Here is a 20,788-nt window from a genome sequence, read left to right as displayed (position 1 = left end):
AGACTTAATAAAATGGACTTCGATGTCTTTTTTGTATCTCTGGTGCAGTTTCTAACTGGTTTTAAAATATCTTTCTGATTGAAAATTTGAAAAAATATCAGCAGATGCCCGTTATCATGCTTAACATTTTATAAATGAGGTGTAATGTTTCACAGGGATCGGTTTCAGTCTATTTGCCATCGGGAGGGTGTGATCAAATACGGCACCAACCTCACAGCTATGCAGATGATACACCGTTATACATAAAACCATGTGTCCTGATGACGAGGCGTGAATTAATACTGTTTTTTGTTTTTTTTGTTTTTTAATGTATCTTACACAATAAGCCCAGAATCCAGAGAAACTGAATTTTAAACTCAAAAAATATTGAAAAAAGGAATTTATAATGTGTGTGTCTCGTGTCGATCCTGCTGTGGACTACTAACCCATCCAAGCAGACAGTACGTAGATGAAGGGAAGGATGTAACTACAAAGAAAATGAATTAAATTGTGAAAAGAAAGAGCGCAGTGAATACTTAAATGAATGCAAATCCAAAGGAAAAAAAAGGTTTGAGCTGCTTTGAAACGACTAATGAACAGTAAAGGGTGAAATTGGGCAGGCCTTTGTCTTTGTTTCTCACTTAGCAAGGACCTTTCAAGGTTCAACCTGCTCTTTGTAAATGCGTGTGAAATTAGCAGCGTGGACTCCGTCTTTGTTTCAGAAAGCTAATGAGGTGGGGAACGTGGCCTCCTCGGCTCGTTCCTGGAACAAAAAAAACTACAGGGAACGCACTGCAGCTCAGACCTGCTGGAGCAATCAGGTAGATGGAGAAGAAACGTAGGAGGGGGAAGAGGGACAGAGGAAGAGATGACACATGAGCCTGGTCTGAGGGAGGCATCTCTGGGAAAACCGAGGGAGGCGGAGAGCAGGGAAAAGAAGGATGGAAACCATCACACAAGCTGAAATTTAGGCGTTGCTCGTATTCGTGCCTTCTTGCTTAATCCATCTGCACAGTGTTCCTGTTCGTGTGCGTCAGTAGTCTGAGCATCGCTCGGCGTTCACGGGAAACACTGTCACAGCTGTGCACGTCACTGTGTGCAGGAGCCGCGCTCAAATGTCTGGAAAGCAAAGTTGTTTACCAATGCCGCTGTTCCGCAAAATGTCCCAAACAGAACCGGTTTAAATGTTTAAAAAAAAAGAAAAAGAAAGAAAATCCACCCTGCAAGCAGAAATATGAAAAGAGAGGGGAAGAAAGAAGCCGGAGCAGGACGGAGAGTGGAAGCAGGAACAAGGAGGCGCGGGGCGGCGGGGGGGGGGGGGGGGGGGGGGGGCAGATTAGAGAGCATTTACACTCTGAGCTCTTCATCCATCAACCACAATCTGCAAAGCTTTGAAGAGAGAGAGGAGATGTGCAAGCTTTTCATCCAGAAATGTTTGCTCTGCACAGCACAGCGTGCAGTGCTCTGTGCTGTGTGTGTGTGTGTGTGTGCGTGTGCGTGTGTGTGCGTGTGTGGTGGCGCAGAATCAGCTCTGTCAGTCAAGCACAGCGAGCGAGCGGTTCAGTCGAGCACCCAAACTAAGCGACATCGCACAAAATCACACGGACTTGAAATGCATTTCTGCCTAGCAGAAGCTGATGTGATGTGGCAGGCGGAGACGACGGCGGGGTGTGTGGCGACGTTCCACACGGCTCTGATAAGCGGCGGCATCTCAACAAGCCCGCTCGACGTATACATGTATGTATACGGAGCGCTGCGTCTTCATTCATATATGCTGCGAGTCGCAGCGACGGCCTTAAACGCCTGTCCAATGTATCATGAAAAGATTTAAAGCGTCGGGAGGCTTTTGTGGCTGAACTGAAGTTCTCGTGGTGAATAGTCACTGTGACAGCCTGGAGTTTAGCCGTGTGTGTGTGTGTTCAAAGGCTTTGCTCAGCAAACTGTCATGTATTAAACTGTAAGAGGAGACCAGCAGTGCCGTCAATAACCCCCAGTTAGAGCTGCAACAAGCATGAACTTTGGATATCATTCATTCTATAGTCATAATATGTATGATAAACGTTCATTAGAAAAGAAGCAAATATTTCAAAAACCATGCAAAATGTGAAAATATCAATCTATTAAATATGCCCTAACCCAAACCCAAGACGTGCAATGTTGCTTGCTATAACATAAGGTCACCATATTTACACAAGGATCGATCCATTGTCTATGCAAACTTCATCCGGCGCAGGCCTTCGGGGGCTGAACCTGACCCCAGTTTCATGCCAGTCCGTCACAGGGCGGACACGCAGAAACCGATGTCTTGACTCAACAGGTCATGACGATGTTTAATCCACGTCCGCGCCTCACCCTTTTTAACCCGCTCAGTTTCAGATACCTTCTTTTAAAAGATGTCACCCTGGTCTTCGCATGGCTAGAGTTGAAATCAATAAAGAACACCAGAGGCGAGCCAGATGCAGGAACGATGATGGACAAAATCAGTATTTTCTCAAAGTAAGAATATATTCACGTTCGCGTCCATCCGTGCTGCTGATTCTCAGAAAGCCTTGTCGTTTCACAGCTTCGGAGCGCTGCGCAGGACCGGTTTTCTGCTTAACCTTGGCAGAAACGCTTCAGTGTAACAATCTGTGAATGGAAATGAGGCTCACTCGGTTTTCATAACCTCTTCTGGTGTCTGATATCCAGGGAGCTATTTTCCATGGACGGAGGGAGCACAGCAGCCCAGTGGACCACACATCCCGTCAACGAGCAACGATACTTAACTAACACCCCCTCCTCCGTCCATCCAAATTTTCACTCTTTCTATATCTGTTACACTCCCATGCCAACATCCTGTCTCTCTCCTGCAGGCTGCGCCTCCTCCTCCCTGCGTCCTCCCCTGCTGGATCATTTGTGCCTCGTGACCCATGGAGCCGCTGAGCCAGCTCGCTGCTTGAGGTCAACTTGTTTGTCTGCTTGTTTGTCTCTCTGTCTCTCGTCCGTTGCTCCCTCACCAACCCGAGCCCAAACAGCAGGAGGCCACTGCCTCTGAGTTTGAGTCGGCAGACGTCTCTTCTTCCCACACTCGCTAGTAAATAAAACTACGAGCCGTTGCAGGGAAGCGTCCTTTGCTTTGAAAGGCCTCTCGATGTGGCGCCGGCGCTCTCCTCTCACACACCTACACTCCTCCGCCTGGGCACTTTTTTTTTTTTTTTTTTCCCTCGTCACTCTCGATCGGGGTTGCCATGGAGGGAGGTTTTCTTTGCTGCCATGACAACGTGAGTTCTCAGCAGTCCTCCTCTTGCAGCAGAGTGAGCAGAGCGATGACGATGTTTTCGATGCCTAACGCCGGGATTTACCAGCGTGTGGCGGATCTCACATGCACTCCCAAAACACATCGGATCAATAGAATATAAAATCAGAGTAAAGCAACCCTCTCACTCCTCATTTCATCTGAGTAGTCCTTAGTGCATTATCTTGAGTTTTACATTAAAACTTATTGTTAATGTTTTCGTCCACGTACCAAAAAAAAAAAAGTTTGCTGATTAGAAGTTTGAAACTGTCACATCTGAACATTTATGCACTGCATCTTGTTTACAACATCAATTTGTCTTCATCAGACTAATTTGTGGTTAATTGCATAAGTAACGGGACTAAATAATGGCTTGAGCTCCACTTAAGCCTTGCAAATTGCGCCCTGCAGGTAACAGTCAGGAGCAAAATACTACTGAGGTGAAGACAAAGAAGAAGAAAAAAAAAGCTTAATCTGCGGCTGAACACTCCTATGAGTCATTTGCATATTAATACCTGAAATTACTTTAAATAGTGGTGCAGCAGGTTAGAAGCTGTGCCTCCAAAGTTGGTTACTATAAACTTCTTTTTTTAATCTATTTAGCATACAGGAAGATTCTGTTTAGTGACTTTCGACTAATGATTTCTATCTGTAGCATAGCAGTGAAGATGTACCGGAGGGAAGATAGAAGCAGAATATCCAGTAAAGACAAGGTTTAGGTTATTAAATTACAGTTTATATAAATGATCCCTTCTATCAGAGTGTGTATTTTTCTACTGATGCAGGAAGTCGCCTGGCTGCACACTGCAGAGGTAATTCAGTCAATCAAGAAAAGGTCAAATACAGCTGAGTATCATCTTCAGCGGGGGAAGCCGGAGTGTTGCTGGCAGTCAACTGGTAGCCTGCGTTGCACCTTCTAAAAATAGTATAAACAACATTCTCTTCGACACTTTTGTCTTGAGGGTTTTCACTCGGTAGCCTCCATGAGGCTCTGAGAATCATAAAGCTTGATCATCCAATGATCTTGGTGTTTTGCAGCCATGCAGAACCGAAGCATCATTTCATGATTCAAAACTTTCTCTCATTACACAGTGACACATTTTTTTTAATCACAACATTTCTTAATATCTCGTGATAATGTAAAATGCAAAAATCTAACCACTTTTTCTCCATAATATATCATTTTTATGCATGTTTAAGAGAAGAAGATAAATTAACACATCTAAAAGGAACAACACCCTGAAGGACTAAATAATAATGACAAGTAATAAAATATTGTGGCAGAACGTACAAGCACACAATAAGAAAGTGTCACGAAATCGCTGCTGCACAGCCACATAAAATGGGAAACAAGAGGCTGTTACTGGGGAATCTACTCAGCGTCTCTCCATCATGAGAGCCGGTGCGGCCGCATGCATTTGCATGATTACGTGTGTGAAACACTGAGAGCGCCGCGTTCACGTCTGCATGAGAAGGTCACATTATTTCTCATCGTTTCATTTGTTTGTGCGAGTCCACATCACGGGGTGTTTGTGTAGTTATCCTGATGACGGGCGCGTCTGAGAGCCGGAACTGGTCACACAGGTGGGTGTAACGTCAGATGAATCAATATCTGGTGGATAATTACAGCGGCGATGGCGAAACTCCCACTGGAAGAGTCTTATTGTTTCCATCGCAGTCTCTCTTACCTTCAGTCTCTCGGAGACGCCGTCGGTGAAGCTGATGGTGAACTCCTCCACCTTGGGAACCTTCAGCCGCTTCTTCTCCGTCTGGTACTCTGTGCGGGTTTTCACCACCACCTGAGAGAGCAGGGAAACTCAGGATGTTAAATATGCATGGGCGCAAAGACGGTGGAGGTCAACGCTGCTGTAAGTGACAACGGATTTTAACACAAGAAATTGTGTGAAAGATGGTAGATATTCCTCCTACAGTCCAAAGACGTGTGTTTGAGGCTAATTGTCGATTAAATCGCTTGTTTGTCCAAAGTGGATCCTGCCTTCCCCCATGGATGGACGTATGGAAAAGTATGATATGAAATCCCTCGATTTCGTCCTTGGTGTTTTCCATATCCTTGAAAATAAAGTGTGGTGTTCTCTGCCCAGTTAACTAGATGTGTGAGATTTATGGGGCCCATCTTATAAGCTGCTCCGAGGTATTACGGCTGAATTAAAACCCCCTTATCTTGGTCGTACAGATTCCTCAGTAAAATCTTTTATTTATAGATTTTACAGGCTGTGCCTTCTGTACATACAGAATGAATCTGTGTTTTGAAGCGCCCTCTAAAAACGGCTAAATAAACATAGTCTGAGGCATCGTGAGCCATCTGGGAATAAAAGCACAGTGAGGACGGCTCATCTTCTCACTCTATAAATTCTACGGAGATACAGATGTGATGAAAAGCCATTCTAAACAAGGCAGATTGACAGGCGTGCACAACTCGATACCCCAAGGTCTGAGTGTGTAGCATCGAGGAAAAGTAAAGTAAGCTACAGGGAAATTAAATTCTGCAAACAAAAGGTACACAGACACATATTATAGAGAAACTGTCAGATCCACTGCAGCCGCTCTGCATTCTAAGGGAAAACATGGACCTCTTTTCTTCCAGCATGGATCAAATCTCAGTTTCGGAACATAAATCAGACTGAACACTTATTACAGCCGGAGAGGCATTTGCAGACCGAGATGCCTGTTAGCTCTACTGTATCCTAAAAAAAAAAAACTGGAGAGAGAGAGAGGCCCAGATCCACAATCTAAGATCTAAAGAGAAAACTTTGTGCTTTGTGCTGCACCGAGAAGAAAAGACAGAGGGAAAAAAAAAAAGGCCAAAGCAGCAGAGTCCTGTCAGTCTGACGGCGCTCAAACATCACAAGCAATCCAGCCAGAGTTCACAACTCCTCCGCTCTCCAGCAAACTTTCAGCGGCGTGGTGGGAGTCGGTGATTCAGACGACGTGGGAGAAGAAAGCGGAGAGGATTTCACCACTAATCCCAAGTTCTCCTCAACACAGCGTCAACTGGCTCAAAGTTTCACCATAACAACAGTTCTGACAACACAGTCAAAACATTCAGTCTTTATCGAGGCTTTTAATCTTTTTTATTATTACCGTTATTCAGAAAGACTGTCTAATCTTGCAGTGAACACATACAATTTCAGCAATTCAACAAGAGAACATTAGAAATTTAATCTATGAATATAAAAACGAATCCAGGATGCAGCGTGTGTGATCCAGTCATTTACAGGTTTAAACATTATCATAATGTGTCTGAACACAAAGCCTGTCTGCAGGCCGCTGAATTTGTGCTCTAATGACAAAATTGGTGGTTCAATCCCCACCTCGGCTGGCTCTAAGGCAGGACTCAGGTTTTGTTCACATTTTTACAAACACTTTGATACTGTGTCTCATAGCCACACTTCTTCCTTCTCACATGAAGCAGTTAGTCATTGACCCAGTATTTAATCGTATTGATAGGATCAGGAATGAATGATGACATGTGAGAGAAGAGAAGAGAAGAGAAGAGAAGAGAAGAGAAGAGAAGAGAAGAGAAGAGAAGAGAAGAGAAGAGGAATGCTTTATTAATCCCAGAGGGAAGTCCCTTGTGGCGTTGCTCCACACAGAGAAGAAGACACAGAATAAACAGAAGAGAAAGTTAAATATCAAATCAGACAGGATAAAATTAGCCGAGTAATATGATATAATAAAAGGTCCGGGCCTGACGGTGGATAATATAAGCACAGAGCGAGTGAAATTAGTGGAAAACACAGCAAACACTCTTCAGAAAGAGGTGTTTGTGTTCAGAAGTTCAGACTGAAGGTTCCTCTTGACCCCGGCATATAGGATGGGTTAATTCTCCAAGGGGATCAATAAAGGAGCTAAAAATAGATCCAAACAATGTAGAGCCACAATCCCCAGATGAAAGGACAGCTTTTATATTTCTCTTTTCTCTCCAATATCTGTAATGAACCAATAAAGTATCCCAGCGCTCTTTGTTGTGCTCTCAACACTGACTTGTGGCCACATTTGCACAACCGCCGTTTTACTGATTTAGCTCCCTCCGCTCTCTTGTGGCCGGGGCTTAAACGAACCAGAGAGGCACTTTCACCAGGTTTCACTTCATCACGGCAATTACCGAAAAGACAAAGTGTCCCCGCCGCTCCGTGCGTCCGCCGTGCGCCGCCGGCCGGCAGAGGGCAGGGCGTGGAATGGCGGACGAGTGACGGGGCGGACGGGAGAAGGATGGAGGGAGGAGAGGGAGAAAAAGGACGGGAACAATGTCTCGGTGTCCTTGTGGCTAATTGTGCTGCCTGCGAGCCGCTCTCCGTCACTCGGAGACAAAGCCAGGAACTGCTGCGCTCTGCGCTCTGAATAACAAAGCTGTCGGCCGGCTCCACACCTTATCTCCAGCGTGCGGAGGCCTCGCTCGGCGTAGCGAACACGACGCCTTCGATTGGCCCCCCGGGGGGCTCCGGTACCCGGCGGCTCTCGCACGTCAGACTCCGACACCGTCTTAACTAATGCCTCAATTTTGTCCCCCAACTTAGCTCGTTTCACAATCACAGGCCGAGGGCCGCTGGGTTCACTCTACGCCGCTCCATTACTCGCTCCCCTCCACCTCTCCTGCCTTTATTTCATATCACCTAACGAAGCGGTCATCAATCAATGTCGCCTAATTTACGCAGCCCTTCAGCTATAAGCAGCTCACAGAAAACTCCCGACAGAGTGACACCTCGCTTGATTAGACGGCTTTAAATTCAACCTGGGAAACCATTGATTTATGAACAGCCGGCTCTTATTTAACCAGACCTTCTGCGCAAAGAAATCACATCAATGATCGCCATGAAGCGCCACGGCTGGATGAACAGAGACACTCTGACAGTCTGGTTTCTTATTATTCTACTGCACTCTTTATTTATTCTGATTCCTTTGGAGACATTTCATTAATCATGTGTAAATCACACCTAGCGGCTTTACTGGTCATCACAGAATGTGACTTCTCCCATGAGCCTATCTGCTTTATCCTGTTCTGGAATTAACTTAAAATATTTTGGAACTGTGGGAAATATCAAAATGTACAGCGCGCAGGTGGAACATGCAAACCTCCACACAGAAGGCGTGTGCAAAATCATACATGAAATACATGAATTAAGTGTAATCAAATACGACAAAGCTGCTTACGAATAATACACCAGAGGGATGAAAAACGAGAACCACCTTGAAGGACGTGAGTCAAACTCAATGCTGCAAACAGCCAGAGTCACAATGAAAGAAAAAGCAGCAGTTCTGTACTGCTAATTCTCATCGGCCGTGACGGTGTACAATATGTACAATGTCTGCAATGAAATGAAGAAATGTAGCCGGCACAATGTGGAGCCAGACATGAGCACAATAGTACCTGTAAATTACAGTATGCAGCAGCGTCTGTCAGTGTCGAGGCTGAGCTCAGGGTACAGGGTTCACATGTGAGTGGTTTGGTGAGTTCTCCAACAAACTGAGTTCCACCTTCTAGTCTAGAATGATCTTTCCATATTCTTGGATTTTTCACTTTATTCAAGTGACATGATGTTGAATCGGTTCAGGTGATCAGGATCTCTACACAGATGTAGAAATGTATTCCTCAAAGATCATTGTTAGATTTTCAGGAGTTACTCTGATCATAATATGAGCTCGTCGGCTAATATGTTTGACTTCCAGCTACGTGTGGTGAAACGTTTTCTAAATAGTGCGATAAAAATCTACTGTGTTCCGTAAGTTTTGAAGCCAATGGTCAACTGAGACATGATCTTGTGGAATTCCTAGTTCTTTTTTTCAAACTCCAGGTTAGTCTCATGTGTTTTAAAAGGATATTTCAATAAACGAACTTCTTAATGATGTATTGATTGTTTCATTAAAACAAATACAGAGATTTAGAATTGTAGTTATTCATATATTATGTTGTGTTTCTCGGGTCATTAAGTTCTTTCAAACTATTTTCAGGCTCTTCCACTCTTTCCGTCTCTTTCTGAATGAATGAATGAGTGAATGAATGACACATGACGGGCATAAAAGTACATTTGAGAAAAGAGCGCTTCAGCTCGTCAAACTCGCCCTGCCACTACCCGTTTGTGTCTCTCCATCTTTCCATCTCGAATCACTGTTTTTTTTTTTCCCTCCTGATTTGAAATTCCCTGTGGAAAAGCTGTCAGAACTTCTTTTTTTCCTGCCCGTCTTCCCCCCCCCCCCCAAGTCTGTGACTCCTCAGACCTGTTATCACGATCATCGGCGGCTCGTTTTTATTCCAGCCTCTCGACACGGAGGCGTCGGCTGACGAGATCTTTGGTGAAGTTTCAGCAGCTAATTCTGCTGCGCTCACAGCGAGCGGAATCCATTTCCTGAGGAGGCAGCAGCGGCGGCTGTATAACAAGTGAGATTATAGGGTAATAAGCGGCTTTTTAAATGTTTACTTTTTGGTTGATTGTGATTACAATAAGCTGTTTGCAAGTCATTCCATGAAAAATGGCAGATGATGTTGGTAAATGGGTTTGGTTTAGAGCGCTGGCTGTGTATTTTCAGATCCTTCAGAATGGATTTACTTCCAAACATTTGCAGCCAAAAGGGCTTCAAACTTTCACACACAGCAGAGTGATTCCTTTCACATTTTAACCAACAAAATACGAACAGCGAATTCAACACGTACCTGTCTTTAAAGCAGATACGATAACCTTCCTATTTCAGAGTCATGCAGTGCTGTTTGAAGCCACCTGGAGAGTTCAATAGACATAAACTGGAAAAAAAAAACAAACAAAAAAAGGCAAATATCCGGCTGCTAAATCCCGCACTTTGTTCAACATCACTTCTGCTGTTTGGTGCATTGGAGTTTTTAGGGATAATTTAACGGAAAACAGCTGCCTGCCGCATCTAAAAATAACAAAAGAGTAAAGCTGCAGGCTATAAAACTGAAATAATCTCTCACTCTAAGAGTTTCATCATCACAATAAAAACCTACGGTGCTTTTTGCTTATTGCTGCAATTTGTATTAATGATTGCATCTTCATAAGACGAAAGCCCCGCACGGCTTTAACCAGCAGCAGCTCCACCCTGATACCCCCACTGCGGGTCTCTTGAGGCCAGCGCTGCTGGTTTTCTTATCATGCATGTAAGTAAGAGCAGTTATTTGCATTTCCCCCGACATGGCAGTTATAGCTCAATCTCCATTTACAGAACTAGAATCAAAATAAGGCAGCATCCTGAATTCTGACGGAAGTATAATCACGAGGAGACGCTGCAGTTACATTTATACATATGAAGACAAAGATCCTGTCGGATTTTCTCTGTACTCTTTCAACGAAAGAATTGATACTTGATCGGCCTACTGTTTATATCTCAGTTTTGACCAAACTCATTCGTTTTTCAATATTCCAAAAATCACAACTGTTGCAGATTGCGGGTCAGGCCACTAGTGGGTGCTGTATTTCGCAACTAGAGAACAACAAAGGAATCATTCTCGTGTCTTTTAGCTGTTCTTCATCAGCAACCTGCGGCTCCCTGACATCTCAGAAAATTATTTGGAAATGAAGATTTTATTTCCAGAAGTCATGTAATTTGATGACAAGCTTGTCGTCGTCAATTTGACTGAAATTTTGAGGAAAGAAATGAAAAACGTGTTTCATTAATGCTAAAACGTCATCATTAAGTTTCTGTATCTCGAAGTCGTTGCTGACATGGAGAACCATTTACTGAAATCTTGCCTAAAACCTGCGGAATTTACACAAACAGTTTTGTAAAGGCACAACAGAAAATATGTGGACATTCATCAGGGAGCTGAGAATAAACTAGTGATCAATGGTGGTTCGCCACTTTTTCTAATAACAATTTCAATGATTAAACAGTAAAAAAAAAAAAAAAAAGAAAATATCTTACAATAAATCCTGTAAATTAAAGTCATGGCTAGCCACTAAGCCTCTCACCACAATAAGAGGGCGAGCCGATTTACACCTCCTCTCTAAACCGTTTGATCAAAACGGACACGATCGATAAAGTCCTGCTCGACAGCCCCTGTGAAAAGGTGTCCAGATAAATGTGAGTTTATTTGCAATTTATTGTGATTGTTTTAATTAAACTTGGAATCGAGAAATCACTCAGCGATCCGTGGCCGGCTTGACTTGCTGACTGAGGATTCGCGCTCAGACAATAATTCACGATGAAAAACACCGCCGTGAAGAATGAATGAAAGTTAAGAGCTACTTCGAAGTTAAAGGGGGGGGGGGGGGGGGGGGGGTGAAGCAGGACTTTCTATCTGCTGGTTCTTGGAGAAATGACACTACGAGGAGATTTAAGTGTCTCTCTGAGAGCGTCGCTCTTCTTCCACCCTCCTCTTGTTGTTGTGAGTTGTTTTTTTTTTTTCTTCTTCTCTCAAACTACCAGCAATCCAATCAAGATATTGGTGACCCGGCGGAGGCTGCGTGGCGTCCCCGCCCAGATGGAATCAAATCTAATGCCTTCCTAATGCCGCAGACTCTGCATGTTTGTGTGTGTGTGTGTGTGTGTGTGTGTGTGTGTGTGTGTGTGTGTAGGGACTTCCCATTCAAACCCACCCGGACTTCACCTTACCCCTGCAAACACCCCCGGGTAAACCCGCAGCCTGCGAGGTCATGCAGTCATCAGGAAGGATCAGGGTGAAAACAGCTGGGGTCGTATTTGTAAAGCTGCCCTGCAGATCTGGGGTACGAGGCGGATCACATGACCCAATAAAACTCGCTTTAGCTTTAAAGGGCGCCGAGAGACAACGCCGGTCTGCAGGGTCAACAAAAGCTGATTAACGGTGAACGCTTTCTGTGTGGCGAGGAAAAAAAAACAACAACAACAACAGCCTTAAATTTGGAGAGAGATTATAGAGATTTAATGCAAACACAGCTGGTTTCAGACTGTCAGTGTCCTTCATGTGCCAAATCACACGCGTCCAATACACACTGTGAAAGCAGTAACTGATAACACTCACAGCTCAGATATTGTACTTCTGTGAAACTCTGTACTTGTAGTGATAAACTCAGGAGAATTGACTGACTTTCAGTCTCTCCCTGAAGTGATGTGGTTCACCGGAGTCACTGCTGTTGTTTGCCCGCAGTGTTTCTGTGAGGTCCGCGAACTCGCCTCGTGCGCTTGGCACCTATTAGCCGGAGCACTCCGGGGATCCAGGTTAATGGAGACCTTGAACATGTGACGCTGGAAGCAGGAAGCCAATCTGCCTGACTCTGAACATTATCCGTCACATCCACCAAGAGAGACACAAACCGGCGAAGAAATGTGCAAACGAGATGTAAACACGGCGGTCAATGATGTGTGACAGCCAGATGTGTAAATAAATGAGAGTTTGCCAACATGTTGAGCTTTATCCGCCCAAAGATGGATGGTGACACATCAGTTTTGTATTCAGCTCGCTCCTGCTGCCCACACAAAGTCAAGGGTGTGTGTGTGTGTGTGTGTGTTTGTGTGTGTGTGTGTGTGTGTGTGTGTGTGTGTGTGTATCAAGCGGACCAGCTTTACAAACTTGTGCAGTCTCACGATACCACTTGGTGCCACGCTGACATTATATCTGTCCTAAATCCATCCAGAAAGGAAGAAGCAGCAATTACGGAGTTCAGAGAGGGAAGAGTAAACACAAACTCACAGAACTGAGCACTGCAGTGATGCTCGGCCACCTCCACACACAAACACACACAATCTGAATCCAAACCTCACACACTGCTCAACTGAACATGAAAGGCTTCAACATGTCAGTGCGGGTTTCACGTATTTCAACTGCAAAATCTTGCCCGTATATGTAATCTAATGAGTAAGTTGGTGCTAAAATGAGGAGCTTCGGTGATATGACATGTTCACATGTGTATCTCCACTTTACAGCAGTGAAATTTACTCATGAGGCAGCAACAATATCACTTTTAATTCCAATTCTGAACTTCAGCTGTCACTTTTCACTACTGCTTGATAGATAACCCAAACCTAAAAGACCTTAGTAAATATCTAGTGAGATATTTCTCTTATTTTATAGAACATTTGGGGCTTTAAAAGTCATTCTAGGTCATTTTTCACTTTTTTTTAACAGAATGTATTGAATATGTTGACATGTATTATTGCTTATTTCTAGTGAAAATAAAATAAATAATTTTGTGATATAGTTTAAAAAAAAACCACACCACAATCCAAATGGACTACTGACTTCCATTTTTCACTGTATGCTGTAGACCAGGGGTGTCAAACATAAGGCTCATGGGCAAAAAAACCACCAAAGATTGTAAAAACATACAGAATCTAACAGTTATAGGAGAAGATTTTTTTTTGGACTTATCACTGTATTTTGAAAGAAGAGTTATCATTTATTTAAGTTGTCTTTATGCTGAGATTGCTGTTATTTTTTATTAGTAATTGTTTGGATAAGTGCAAATACAGACATTTTCATCATGTCTACTCTGCTAAAAACCAAGACAGGTTATCCTGACCCAGTTTGAGCAGGTCGGCCCACTCAGGATGAAACTGGACCCTGAACTAAAATGTGTTTGACACTCCTGCTTTAGCCTGTTAAAATAAAGACCTGTAACTTTGAAGCTGATATTACAACACTCAAAGAAATCACCAAAAGACAGAGAAATCAGTGATATTCATGATTTTTAAAAGAAAGAATTGCAGCCTTCTATATGCTGAACAGTGGAGGGTAAAGGTCTGAGTGCTGAATTTGAAATGTGCTGGCCTTCATTAACATCTCCTCCATTCTAATGTGTAATTACAGAATCATTATTTTTTTGGGGGCCTGTGTTGGTTTCATGCATCACTTAGCAGGAAGACAAATTCTCACACTCACAGCTCTCGACAATTCACAGAATTAAGCAGCGAATTGACCTTTTACGACTCCCACACTGTCCGGAGAACGAATGACCAGAGCTGCTTTCGCAAGATAAGATTATCAAAATAATTTGGTCTATGAAGCAGCTGAAAGAACCAAACAGAAAATGCTCAGGCCTTCTGTAAATCTGCATCAGCTGACAGGAAGTTTATCCAAAAACAGCAGTAGCAGTTCAAGGATGTGCCCTCTGAGGTATGAAGAAATTCACCTTTAATCAAAAAAAAAAAAAAAAATCTTTCTAACCTCTTCCCTTTTTTTTCATGTGGCAACAATAACTCCCCCTCATCTCAGGGTATTCTCTCAGCTCAGGTAATAAGTGTAACCTCGTGCTCATCATCTCAACACAACGGCCGGAGCAGAGCAATGTTCGCGAATCCGCCGGGACCGATCTGATCAGAGCCAAATGAGTGGCAGCTCTATGAATGTGGTGTCACCAAGTGGAGGGCTGCTGACAAAAACGACTTGTCACTTTGATTCACACACACACGCACACACTCGTATTGCACCTACACACTCTTAGATTGCACGCAGGCCTCCACTGGGAGAGTGCGAGTGTTGGTGCGCGCGAGTGCAGTGAATGACAAGTCAGCCCAGTTATCAGGTATGTAAAATGAAATAGCGACGGCGCCTCCCTCAGCAGAATACGCAATGTGAGTAGTTCAGCCGTGCTGCTTGTTTCTGTCTGCAAATGGATTTTCACTTTAAGCAGTATTGGGGACTGAAGCCTCCATAAGAGATGGCTCTAACAGCCCTGATCAAGAGTCGGATACCCTCTTTATGGAAAACGTGACACTCGCTCTCGCTCTTATGAGATAGCATAAATTGCTTTTTAAAGGCCACAATGAAATCCTTTGTCCTTGTGAAATTTGTAATACTTAAACGGTCCCAAAGAATGACATCTTTATTCTAGACCTGGTAAAACGGTTTCCTGCAGCAGCAGCAGCCAGATGCGTGTTTACATGTATTATTGTCTGGAGCCTGTGACTGTTTCAGGTCTGTTTGTTCACCTGATGGGAATATCTGGCTCTTTAGCTGCTAAATGCTGCACCGTATCCGAAAAAACTCCCTGAACTCCTGATGAAGCTCCCTTCACTTTAAAACAGACGCATGCGCTTTAAACTGTTTAAAACTTCTCCACCTCTTGCTCCCATGTGACCTTTTGTTTGGCAATTAATAATCAGTGTTGCTCTTGCGGGGTTTCTCTTTAATAAAGAAGGAGGAGGTGAATCACCGTGGCGTGAACCGGGAACCGGGACAGGTTTCCAGCAGGGAACGTCACAGTTTACAGCAATCCCACCAAAACAAACAGCAAGCAGCAGCAGGGTACTGTGTTCGAAGCTCAAGAAGTAGAAGTTCTCTCCACACCGCAGCTCTGCAGACTCTGACCTCAGTTAGTTTTCTGCTTTAAACATTTAAGCTAGTTAAACGTGAAGACGTTCCCAGTTCCTCATGAGTATAACGTTTTACATCACGTTCACACACCAGAGTGTCTCACTAAATCATCTTATGGTGCATAGGTGGGTTTATGGTACTATAGAGCAGGGGTGTCCAAACATGAGCTCCGTGGGCCAAAAGCGGCCTTCAGCAGTCTCCTGCCAGGCCACCAAGCAAAGAGTGAAAATTTCAAAGAAGACTTTACTCATTTGAACAGAATTCTTAAGAGTAGTGGACACAACACGACACTGAGACTGAAGCTGAGACGTCAGTGATGCAGACATGAAAGCTAGCAAACTAGCATTAGCCTCACAGTCAGGGTGAGTTTCTATGTTTTGAGGTATGCACGTATGAATGCAGCTATGCATGAATTTTTAAGGTATATTTTATATGAAATGAACCAACCCAGTGTGTAACATAGTTTGATATGTATAATATATATATATAGAATGTAATCAATGAGTAAAATTCATTAAACTAATCAAAATCACACTATTTCAGCTTCTCTTGCATAAAAAAACCTCTTGTTTACACTAATGAGCACCACTGTTGTACACTATATACGGGATTATATACAATGAAGTATCCTGACTGTGAGTTATCACTCGGCCTACAGTACACATTTAGAATGTTGATCCAGTCTCCTCCAGCAGTTCGCACAGTATATGTACAATACATCACTCTGTTTTCATAACCTGGTTCCCCTCGTCATTTCTGATTAAAGACATTAATCAGAGGATTTCACAGGGGTGAAGAGCAGCTCCCCCAAAGCATGAAGTGAAATATAACAGCAGCTCCTGCATCAGTCTTTACCATCACATCATAATCCTGTATTTGTTATTCTCCTCAATTTATGATGAAGATATCAAGAGAAACAATAAATGACAAATCATGATGAATTATTAACACCAGCATGAAACCAACAGCGTTGTTAATTAGGTTGTAAAGGTCTCCCGGCTTCAAATAATAATGTTTGTTGATTAGACAATAGAAAATATTGATCACATGAACCAATAAGATGTAAGTCATTCTCTGTGCAGTTCCAGATTTGAACTGATCGGCCGGACGAGGTGGAAAATACGTGCAGGAAACACAGCAAACACACAGTAAAGCTCTCAGATGTGGGAGGGAGCGACGAGGAGCTGGTCTATTGTCTGACTTCCATTCATTTTTATAATGTGCAATCAGCGCAGCTCGCTGTCCCAGCCCCACACGCACACCGAGGGGGCTCCACGCCGCCGCCATGGTAACTGGATTACCAGCAGCAGTTGCAGCGACTATGGGATGTCATGATGATAAATGACAGTCTGGTCTGCCACCAAATCGTCTCCTAATCTCTGCTGGAAAACAAAGGACACGGCTGGCAGACGGCAGGAATGAATGAATGAATGAGAGAGTGAGTGAGTGAGTGAATGAATGAGTGGGTGGGGGATTTGCGGGGGGGGGGGGGGGGGGGGGGGGGGGGTTTGAGGATGGCAGAGGTCAACAACAGGGAGTTCATAACAACATATTCAGAAACAAGCAGGAAAACACTCACTATCATTTCTCACACACACACATGGAGTTGGTTGAGCGGTCTCTCACCTTGTCAGGCGCTTGGCTCTGGAGGCTGCCAACATCCAGCGGGGTGATGAGGGGCACATTTTGAAAGCCATCCTCCACGCTCACAGGTTTGGCGCCTTTGTCTTGAAGATTACTCCCCAGTTTCACCATCTTCACCCTTTAGATATATTCCCGTATTTCCCAGAAGACTGCTCCTGGATGGAGGAGGAGATGGAAAATGATGGTTTTACCTCTCAGCCTCCCAGCTCAACGAGACCAGGCAGACTCGAGCATCACATTTAGACGAGGCTACAGCATATCGATCACTGGATCAACTGGATTTCAGCTTCAGAAAACAGAAAACGCTCAATTGATGAAGATTTAATTGGAAGCATACCCGGTGATAAATAAATAAATAGGATCATACACACATGCTGGAGTTATAGAAACTAACAGACGTTGTGTTTGTTTGTTTGTTTTTGCTATTTGTGCGGTGGAGAAGCAGAATAAAAGCGGGACTCACAGCTGATCCTTCTCGTCCGTCCGCCGGCTCCGGTGCTGCTGCGGCAGTGGAGTGGACGGAGGCGGAGCAGGTGAGGCTGGAGGAGGAGGCGGAGGAGGAGGAAGAGGAGGAGGAGGAGGAGGAGGAGGAGGAGGCGGAGGAGAGGCTGCGGGAGAGCAACGCTGAACCGCCGGAGACGGACTGTGGAGGTCTGGATGGAGGCTTGTTTTTCAGCCCAACCCCCGAGGTCCACACGGAGAGACTGCTCCTCAGCGCTGCTGCTGCCGCTGCAATGGCCGCCGGGAGCCGCTAGAGGGAGCTAGAGGGAAGCGTAGAGGGAAACAGAGGAGCAGATTGAGGGAAGAGCTAGAGGAGCAACTGGACTAGAGAACAGCTAGAGGTGTCGGCTAAAGGGGAGGGGGGCCTCTAGAAAGAGCGGCTAGAGGGGGCTAACACTGTCACTGACACATCACTACCACTAAAACAAACACTATCACATAGAGTTGGTTGTTTGTCACTCTATTTGGTTCGTTTGATTGTTTGTTCCTTCTTCATTCCTTCCTTCATGCATTAGCCTCCAGATGGGGAATGTTTACCAAGCTGACCTGTCAGTAGAAAGGCCCACAGCGCGGCAGTCGGAGGGAGCTGATGGGGGCCGAGGGTCTTCCTTTTGAACTTACAGTGCATATTTTTTGGTTCAATGTCACAGTATGTTTTACTTTACATTTAAATATTACTAAAGTATTTTGCTCTCAATGTGACCTCTTGACCTCCCCTATGAGAGCCCACAGGCCTTCAACTAAAAGCTCAGGAATAAATAGTTGTTTATGTTGCTATTGTTTTAACTTTGTCAGATGTATTTATTTTGTCTTTTATATTGCAGATTCACAGATATTCATCAGTCAATCTAAGATCATTGATTAAATTTAAATGCATGCACTAGGAGAAAAATATATTGACCAAGGGCAACATGGGAGCTCCACGCAGACAGAACTCAAACTTATCAACCTTTCTTTGAAACGAATGTAGTGCCATTATTATTATTACAATTTAGACATTAATTTTTGACAGTGCCTGTCAGCAGCAAACTGTCTGAGACTTCATTTTGATCCTCTATCGCCCCCTGGCGGTCTCCTCACTGACACGCAGCTAAACCACCACATTATTTGAAGTAGTGTATAAAGAGCAATTCATAGCATGACTGTAAATGTGTTAAACCTCTGGTGAAGATAAACATGTCTGCAGGAGAAACATAAATACACATGATCTATTGAAGTTTGGAGAAATTAGAGGCTGTGCAAATTTGCCGGATTGAAGTCAAATGGTTGGAAGCAAAGAAAATCTACGAGTATAAATAATGTTGGAGTAAATCTGACTGAGGAATGAAGTGCAGCACAATCAGGATGTTCTCATCAGCTGTCTTGTTTCTGTCTCATTTGACTCATAAAATGTATTTTTCTTTCTGTCACAGCCAGTTTTTTCATGTATTTTCAGACTGTAGCTATTGTTTTTGATGATTTGTTTTTTGCTGTTAAAACTAATAGAAAATCCAAGACAGTGTTATATGTCTTATCATACAGACGTTTATCCCTCATATCCATCTAAACTCCGTAAATCTCCACTGAGACTGATATGTGGGTTTTATATCTTTCTGATCAGATTTTTACAAGAACAAAAGCTTTCTTGATTTGAATCTTTACATCAATATAGATTGTGAGAATTCCAATGGAAACCAGTCGGAAATCAATTCCCCACCATCACCCGATGTGCTATTTGTTCTTAATCATGGTCATTTTCGTGGTCAGCTGTTAATTTTTAGGGGAGTGTAATCCTGTGGCTGTATCTCAGCCCTCAGTTATCAATAAATAACCTGCTCATTCCTGCTTTTTCATTCACAGGTTTAGTAGATCCTCTCACGTGCAGTACAGTGCAGGAAGCAGCCAGCAGAGGGCGGTGCCGAGCTGCGAATGTGGCCCACAGGTTCCTTTAAATTAAAAAAAAAACAACCTAGCCTGTCAGAGGTTGTTAAATATACATGTTGACTGTGCAAAACTTTTACACTCAGACAAGATGAAGTGATTGGTTTTGACCAGAGTTTTTAACTGATCTGCGTATCATTCGGCCGAGCTGGCTTCGGTTTATAGCATCATATTAATCCGGGGTCACGTGGGCCGGGGCTTATCCCAGCTGACCCCGGGTGACGGGCACGAGCTGCCAGCCAGTCAAACAACCCAACTCGCTGAAAGAAACACAAGCAGCTCCTTCTTTCATCACAGTTAAGATTTATTTCATTCAACATTTCACATTACAAATATTTAAAAATTATGCATACTGTTATAAATAGTTGGCTGCAAACAATTAAATAACATTAGATTTTTCTTTTTCGTTTCACTAGCACTTCTACAGACCAACTCCTAGAAATATGGACATATCCGTATTACATAACTTAATTAGAAAGGAAAATACAAAAATAGGAACTTATAAAGTGAAATGACAATAAAAATTAAGGTGATATCTTAAGTAAAAAATGCTATTAATAAATACAACAACCTTCCCATACACAGTTAAAAACTATTGAAATCTTGCCATTAAGTAACATCATTAACAGACAAATATTTAAATATTTATTTTCCTTCAGAAAATGTGAACCATATATTGTGGAGCACAATATAGCAATTAGTAAAAACTAGACACTTTAACATATTAAAAGCTTCACCTCAAAAATATAACAAAAATCTGATCAAAATTATAAAAATCAATTATACATTCCAATTAAAAATATACCAATAAACAGCTAAATACATTGTTGACCTAATAATTACAATGCAATCAATCACAGTAGCTTAAAATAAACAAAATAAGCAAATGAGCACAAAACCTTTTAATGTTTTAAAAATAACTTCAATTATTTATATTAGTACAAATAGTTTGATTTCTTTTCTTTTTTACAAACACCAGCATGAAAAGGATTACAATAACAGTAGAAAATGACTGTGAAAAACATATTAACATCTTCTTTAATTAAATGTCTGCAATTAAAAATGGCATTAAAGAATTACATTGCAAAGAGTCTTTAATCTGGAAAAGGTTCAAAAGAAGTATTGCACATAACAACTTGAAGTTAACTTGCAACATTTACCACATTCAAGTCTTTAAGCTCCCCTCTCCTCCGGATAGGTCTACGTTA

General features: G+C 43.1%; 1 protein-coding gene across 1 annotated transcript in view; it reads right to left on the bottom strand.

The window, feature by feature from the left end:
* Window positions 1-4,772: 4,772 nt before the first annotated feature.
* Window positions 4,773-20,788, bottom strand: part of LOC115395696 (neuronal vesicle trafficking-associated protein 1-like) — a 16,438-nt gene continuing 422 nt past the window's right edge. The window contains exons 2-4 of the mRNA XM_030101329.1: window positions 17,142-17,290; window positions 4,904-5,052; window positions 4,773-4,812 (exon numbers count right to left, since the gene is read on the bottom strand). Coding sequence (XP_029957189.1) covers window positions 4,773-4,812; window positions 4,904-5,052; window positions 17,142-17,270 — 318 coding nt within the window. The 5' untranslated portion in view covers window positions 17,271-17,290. The remainder of the gene's footprint in view (window positions 4,813-4,903; window positions 5,053-17,141; window positions 17,291-20,788) is intronic.

Source organism: Salarias fasciatus, chromosome 10 (assembly GCF_902148845.1).
Source record: "Salarias fasciatus chromosome 10, fSalaFa1.1, whole genome shotgun sequence".
NCBI classification, from domain to species: Eukaryota; Metazoa; Chordata; class Actinopteri; order Blenniiformes; family Blenniidae; genus Salarias; species Salarias fasciatus.
Note: the sequence above shows the minus strand (reverse complement) of the source record. Positions and strands in the feature narration are given on the sequence as shown.